Source organism: Cyprinodon variegatus, unplaced genomic scaffold, assembly GCF_000732505.1.
Source record: "Cyprinodon variegatus isolate N-32 unplaced genomic scaffold, C_variegatus-1.0 Scaffold725, whole genome shotgun sequence".
Classification (NCBI taxonomy): domain Eukaryota; kingdom Metazoa; phylum Chordata; class Actinopteri; order Cyprinodontiformes; family Cyprinodontidae; genus Cyprinodon; species Cyprinodon variegatus.
Window position 1 is genome coordinate 169,024 of NW_015151178.1, and position 7,649 is coordinate 176,672.

The following is a 7,649-nucleotide window of genomic DNA, read 5'->3' on the forward strand; positions in this document are numbered from 1 at the left end:
TGTGTGAAGAAACAGCTCCTCTCGTTTCTATAGAAAGTCACATACCTTCTCCACATCTCTGCAGTTCTGCTGTGTAATCACCCACTTGGCCCGCTGGCGGAGGTGGAGCCTGTGGACGGACACCAGGCGATGGAAATGTTTGGACAAGGACTTCTGCAGCAGGACTCCTTTCTGCGTGAAGACGCTCCAGGAGCGTCGGACCGGTGACCCGTCTCCCTCTGTCCCTGGATGTTCTCTATGAGATACAGCTGGGGCTGATCGAACCGGCAGGAGGTGGTTGGGAGTTTCTGTGATGCAGAGAGGCTCTTCTGTCTGTTCAGGTTGTGTCTCTGCAGAGATGATAGGGTTTCCTGTTTGTAATTTATTTTCTGTAGCTGTCGTCGTTGTCAGTGTGACACCAGCAGAGGTGATCTGAGGAGCTGGTTTGGCCGGCCTGATGGGCAGCCGGTGCTCTGCGGCGACGGTAGGGAACCAGGGGCTGAAGACAGGAGGAGGCCGGCAGGTAAAGGGCTCCAGAAGCTTCTCTGTCTGCTCCAACAGGCAGGAGAGCCTGACAGCTGATCCAGGCTGGTAGTGCAGAACCACATCATCCATCCAGACGGATGGAGATCACAGAAGAGACGGAACCAAAGTCTTCTTCTTCCTCTTCCTCATGACAGCAGCTCTGTGTAAAGGGTCAGATGAGGAAGATAATTTTTAAAAATGACTCAAACCTTCATAAAACAGAAGTAGGAAAAAAAATCACATTTGGAAAATGTTGCATAAAATAATGCAAAGTTCAAACATTTCTTGATTTCTATATTTACAATAAATGTGACTCAGTGGTTGTTAAATGTGCACATTTAGACATTTTCTTCAAAGTAGGTGGTGTGAGAATGGAGCACTGTAACCATAGTAACAACCCTCCTGAACAATGTCTCCCAGTCCCTGCATGACTCCATAACCAAAGTGCTTCTTAATGCCTGGCTTGATCTTTTCTCCCAGCGGCAGTTGAACTCCAACCATGATTTCAAACACATTCACTAGTTTCCGTCATTTTCAGCAGATCTCCTCATTTTCATTTATAGTTCATAAAATAATAAGAAAAAAAAGGTTATACACTACGCTGCATATCTGAAGCTCCATGTTTTCCAATTTTTATATCATGTGATTGCCGGTGAAGATTCTCAGTCATCCAGGTCATTGTAATTCCAAAACAGTTTTTAAAAAAAACAATCCACTGGACTTTGTTTCCAAGTTTGAAAATGTTTCCCTTCGCATCCAGGAAGCTTTTTGAATTAAAAATGTAAGAAATAGCGTTCGAGTTCGAGGTTTTATACAGTAGCCCAACAAAAACTTGTTTTGGCTTAGAAAACATGCAGATTGCGACGGACAAACGAGTCCACCCCTTTGGAATGGGGTCCTTCTCTTCTGCTTCTCTGTTAGCCCACAATACCCCATATCTGTCTATGTCCCTGAAAGGGGTCGTTAGAGAGAATTGTTGGCCTGGTTGATCAAGCGAAGTCTTCAGTCCCCCTGTAAGGGGGTGGGGGTTGCTACATAGATGGGTATGGGAGAAACATATGAACAGAAACATAATCAAACTTGGAAACAAAGTTTAGTGGATTGTTTTTTAACTTTTATAAAATATACATGTGATTTTTATAGCTTTTTAATTTTGGTATATAATGTTTGTATTTTTGCATTTATGTGTTCTTTTGCTGTTCATGCATGAATTAAAGGCCTAAATGTGCCTCAAACCTCTCACTTTATAATTCCATTAGCGCTCCACCTAGTGTCCAAAATGGGTAATGTTCAGACCTTACAGCTCAAATAAATATTTTTTGTTTCACAAGAAATAAAATTAATTTTGGTTTTCTTTGGTAACCAAACTAAACTCTTTCATATAGCGTTTGATTTAGTTATAAAGATGATGACTGATAATGAGTTATAAGCTGGCGCAAACAAGGATCATAGCCTTAACGAAACAAACTTATGAACTAAACTGACATTAGAGGATCTAATGATCACTTATCAAAAAAGCAGAAAAAATATTCAAAGTTCAAAGACAGGAAGATGTTAGAGCTACAGCAAAACTGCTCTGGACAGGGAGACAAAGAATCAGAATATAACTTTGACAATGTTTAAAACATTTTCACAATCGGAAAACATTTTCATATAATAATATATGATATAATTCATTAATAGAGACGTAAAAGACATGAAAAACAGGAAATAAAAGAGATTTTCTAAGACTGAAGCTAATGTTTTTAGCTTTGTTTTTAGCTTGTTCGTCTGCTAACGGTTAGCCAACTGAGAATATTCAAATAATAATAAACAATACTCACATGAGCCAAAACCACACAGTAAAGATAAAAACCTCATGTTAGAAAATAAGAGCCATTTATCAGAGCTTCGCATTAACTGGACTCAGAGGAAGAAACAAGCAGAAAGCGGCGCCATTATGAAGCTAAAGAGCAAAGTTCTTCTTCTTCTGTTCGAAGGTACACTACCGCCACCTACTGGTACAAAGTGTGGAACAAACGTATTCTAACTCATATATTTTGTTCCCATAAGGTTAAACCAATTTTAATAATTATTTTATCCTCTATGTAATCTTTAACTGATATTTATCTTATCACTTAACAATTTTCTAAACTTATGTTTTATTCCCCTCTTAATAAATAAACTCTCCTACATCCCTTGTGTCTATCCCTTCTTATCTATTTATTTTGTATTTATTTATTTGTCGCAGTACACATTAATGAATATTTCTGTACATGTGTCACTATTAGCTATGAAGCTAGTTTTCAACTGTTGTTCCTGGGCAAGGTTTATAATGCCAACATCAATTACAAAAATATTATAAAAGAAAGAGATAATTTAAAAAACAATGAGGCTACATACTTGCAAGGGCAGGTCAGTTCAAACAGAGATATAAGCATAAATATGTACAGATATTTACAAATTAACACCTGACACTGACATTTGTCTTAGTCATGCACCAGGATATCAGTGTAATAAGGTCTAATGAGCAAATTGTTGATTTGATTTTGACCAGTTTTTTAACCGACTCCTGAATGTGTTAAAAATGGAGGATTCTGTGATGGTGAGAGGGATGCTGTTCCAAATATTACAGCCCCTTACTGAAAGATTAATCTGCCCAAAGGTGGTTCGTCTGAAGGGCACTTCAGTCTCCTCTAGCTGTAGAATGAGTGGCTTTGACAGAACATGATTCCAGTCCATTATGTACTTTATAAACCATGCAAGCAAATTTAAGGTGTTTATAATTCTCAAACTTGAGGAGATTGAAAGTGTCAAGAATGTGATAACGGTGGTACGAAAAAGTTTTTTTTAAAATCAAAAATCTTTAAATCTTTTTTATATAATGATTCTATTTGTTTAACAGTGGTTTCATTTGTAAGAGACCAGGCTGTAGAACAATATTCAATATGTGAGAAAACCACGACATGCAGAAACATCAATGTCATCAATGAATATAATTTAGCTCCATTGTAAATCTGTCAGATTTAAAGACTAATGCACACAGTATAAAAGTATATGGCATCATGCATGCACAATTTGCAAATAGAAAAATATTATAGCAATAACAGACATGTGCTTGTCATTCAGTCTTTATCTAAAATCTTAAAATTATATGTAGGATGTAATTACCATAACAATGCAATAAATACATGTATATTACATTTACTTAATCAATTTAGCATTTTTGGCATGTCTGTTCTATTATGCTCCATTAACACATTTATTTTATTGTAAAGGTTTTGTATAATATATTAAATTACATGATTTATAGAGTTCACTGACTTCATAATGACTATGCAATATGATGTGCCTATTTTTTTCTATTAGATGTTAAACTAATCTACTAACAGCCAGTGTGTGTCCAAGTGATGAATTGATCTTTATTTTAAAAGTCTTAACTTCCCCTGAAAATGAGAACATTATCATTGTTTGATGTTGTAGCACACATATTGTTTATGTTTTAACCGCTATAACTAGGGAGTACTAATATGGCGTCCGGTGGCTTCACTTCATCCCCCGTAATACAGGCTATCAGCAATCCAATGAATAAATAGAGAATCAGTGGTTCTCCCTGAGCATGCATGGGTTCTCTCCGGGTACTCCAGCTTCCTCCAAAAGTCTAAAAACATGACTGTTAGGTTAATTGGTTTCTCTAAATTCTCCTTAGGTGTGAGCGTGAATGGTTGTTTGTCTGTGTTGCCCTGCGATGGACTGTCCACCTGTCCAGAATGGACCCTGCCTCTGGCCCGTAGACAGCTGAAGATGGGCACCAGCAGCCCTCACGAACCCACTTGGCATAAAGGTGAAGGAAAACAGGTAGATAAAACAATAACCAGGTTCATAAACATCAGTAGTGTAATTTAAAACTAGACCATAGTGTTAAAAGCCAAGGAATAAAAAACATTTCTAAAGGAGGCCTGGCAACTTATTCCACAACATAGAAGCTGCTACAGCAAACGCTTCGTCCTGATTCAGAAATCATACCTGATCTATAAAGTTTTATTTTAGAAACTCAACAAACATTTAAAAAAATATAACAGTTTGTTATGACTAACGTGTTTAGTAAACACTGTTTAACTCGGATTTAAGGTTGTTTTAAGTTTATGAAGATGTAAAGAAAAATAGACAAATAAAAAAGACATATTAGAAACAAAAAAAAAAAAAACAATATTTATTATATAAAAATGTTCAAAATTAAAGTAAATAAATTTAAAATAAACAAACTTAAAATAAGGTCACAATATTTTTTTTTATAAAAATCAGAAATAACACCTTCTTTCCTAAAGAAACGTGATCATTTCTGAACATCAGACTTAGATAAACTGATGCCTCAGTTAACTAATACTGATGTTTTTATTACCACTGAACAGCCCTATAAATTACACTAATGAGCTCCTTTGGTTTCAGCAGCATAAATGACCAAGTTAATAAACAAAGGCAAAAAAAAGAAAACAGTTCTGCAGGTATATATGCATCTATAACCAGTTCGCTGATGGGTTTGGTAACAGTGGACCCAGCAGGCTTTCTAATGCTGCTAAACGAAGCTCAACCAATCAGAGCTGCTGAACTGAACTACTTCAATCAGCCTTTTCTAGGATAGAACCGGCTCTGAGCGCCCGGCTGGTTTTTACACCTCATCTTCTTCGCTCTCCAGCTCATCTTTAAATCCGTCGTCGTCTCTGTCCACTAGAGAGCAGCTTAGAATCGATTCTTCAATCTGTCGCTTTTCTTCTGCAAAACAAAAACATCCAACACAAGGTTTCAGAAAACCACAGAATAAAAAGTTATCAGACTATAAAGACATAAGAAAATATAAACAAACAGGTTCAAAGTTATTATGAGGCTGTTTAGTTAAAAACTAGTGGTGGGCATAGATTTTTTTTTATCTAGATTAATCTCACTGTCATCTTGGAATTAATCTAGATTAAAATCACTCATTTGAATTCTGCCAAAGAAATTCATGATAAGTGTTTGCTACCTAAATAACCTTTTCAATTCATTTTCCCTGAAGCAAACCCGGCGTCTTTATAGCTGCATCCATGTTTGAAATGTTTTCAGACGCAGGTGGAGTTTCAGAGTCAAACATCATTAAGTATCACACAGATTTCGAAAAAGTTCACCAACAAACATCCTTCTTTGCCACAATCCTTTTCCAAAATCAAAAACTTTGCTTTCTGTGGTGATCAATTGTTTCTCTGCAGCACAGCAGTGCTTTCATTCATAAACTCAAACCCGTTTCTTCAATTCATCAGTGAAGTTTTTCTATGTGTTACGGCTACTCGTGCAAGATAATAAGTTCCCAAAAATCAAAAAAAATGCCAGAGTAGTTTTTAGGAGGGGAGGGAGCACTGGCAGAGAGTTTTCTGGTTTTAGATGGTGTTTTCTAGCTAGAAATAGCGTTTATATTTAGTTAAAACAATAAATTTTTTAAATATAAACGTTGATTGGCGTTAGAAAACCTGTTTCACTCCTTCACCAACCAATCAGATCACCCACCACAGCTGCTTCTGCTTGTTAATCACAGCAGGAGGCAGATTGACAAGCAGGAGGATCAAATCAGATAAATAAACAAATAACAATAGATCTACCGTTCCCATACCCTTAGATCTATAACATTAATAATTTAGCAAAAAAGAAATTAATCTAATTCTCAAGAGGCTCCAACAACGCTTCACGTTAAATATGATGATTTAGCAGTACTGTACGCCTACACAGGTTGAAAGACTGATTTATTCTCGCCCTCAGAAATACAGCCACGCTAAAATATCAAGATGAAAGTCATCATTAGTGTAGACCCAGCTCCCAATCAGCTATGAGAATAGATTAACGGAGATGTTTTTTGTTATCGCCCGATAAGAGTCCGCCGTTAACGGTCCACCACTAATAAAAACTCAGTATGATCTAAGGGTTTTAGTGTCAGCTGGGTTCTTCCTGTGCAGATATAACAGCTTCTTCTCCTCTGGAAGGCGCTCCACAAGGCTTAGTTTAAGGAACATTTCAGATGCACATGTGTGAGGTCAGACACTGCACTGGAAACACGATCCAGAAATAAGTAAAAAAAATTTAAATTAAGTGTATTTAACCTAAATTTGAGCAAGTAAATAAGATGATTTGCCAATGAAATGAGTCTTTTTACTTTTAAAATAAGATAATTATATAACATCAACTTGAAATAAGACAATGCAATTGTTTTTTCTTATTTTAAATGTAAATTGTCTTGTTCCATTGGCAAAGTGTCTCACTTACCTCCTTAATTCAAGAAAAATTTACTTATTTTAAGAAAAAATTAGTGACTGAAATTTCATTTTTTGCAGTGTTGTGTTGGATCAGAAGGCCTGGCTCTAAGTTTCTGCTCTAATTCCTCCATAAGATGTTCTTTCTGGTTGAAGTTAGGACTCCTGATCCATGATCGATATCGGAAATCAGTCTGATATCAAACAAAAAATGAATATTAGATTTTACCTGCCTAGATCTAAAATCTCTGATTTAAAGATTCTGCTTCAATCTGCTTTTGTTTAGTTTCTATGACCCGTTGGTTCATAATAAACAGGTCGTTTTTCTCCTACCTATTCTTACCTACAATTGTCCTCTGTTTGAATAACATCAATTGATCAAACCTTTTCTAGCATTCGTACAGAATAAGTGATCAAGTATATATAATTCATGTTTATATATCAGGAAGATATCGGCATCAGAAAATACTCAAAGCTCTGATATCAGCATCATATCAGAAATGTAAAAGTTGTTTTGGGATTCCCGTTCCCATTTGCTTTCACCTTATTTGTCCACTGATAGTTGATGGTGGAATATTTAGGAGAGGAAATGAACCGACTGGATTAGTTGCATAAGTGGCATCCCATCACAGAGCCACACCAGAGCTCCTGAGGGCCACTTCTTCTTTCCCGTCTGCTCAGGCTTGATTTCGTAATGATCTTTTTATCCTGGATGGATGAGCAACTGCTTCACAGATCACATGTTTTCAATCAAATCCTTTACCTTCATTTTTACATTTAGGGAGCATCCGGTGGAGCTGCTGGGTGTTGTACCGGATCAGAAACTTCTGACATGTTCTGATGGTTCCTGTAGAAAAAGAAACACTCTAAACACATCAAGATTTTAAAGGT

General features: G+C 36.5%; 2 protein-coding genes across 2 annotated transcripts in view; both read right to left on the reverse strand.

Annotated features, from left to right (window-relative positions):
• LOC107097796 overlaps window positions 1-2,462 on the reverse strand; it is an 8,588-nt gene extending 6,126 nt beyond the window's left edge. Inside the window, exons 1-2 of the mRNA XM_015395092.1 lie at window positions 2,328-2,462; window positions 46-664 (exon numbers count right to left, since the gene is read on the reverse strand). Of these exons, the coding sequence (XP_015250578.1) occupies window positions 46-594 (549 nt within the window). The 5' untranslated portion in view covers window positions 595-664; window positions 2,328-2,462. The remainder of the gene's footprint in view (window positions 1-45; window positions 665-2,327) is intronic.
• A 2,302-nt stretch (window positions 2,463-4,764) lies between these two features.
• pop5 (POP5 homolog, ribonuclease P/MRP subunit) overlaps window positions 4,765-7,649 on the reverse strand; it is a 4,444-nt gene continuing 1,559 nt past the window's right edge. The window contains exons 4-5 of the mRNA XM_015395096.1: window positions 7,522-7,605; window positions 4,765-5,256 (exon numbers count right to left, since the gene is read on the reverse strand). Of these exons, the coding sequence (XP_015250582.1) occupies window positions 5,153-5,256; window positions 7,522-7,605 (188 nt within the window). The 3' untranslated portion in view covers window positions 4,765-5,152. The remainder of the gene's footprint in view (window positions 5,257-7,521; window positions 7,606-7,649) is intronic.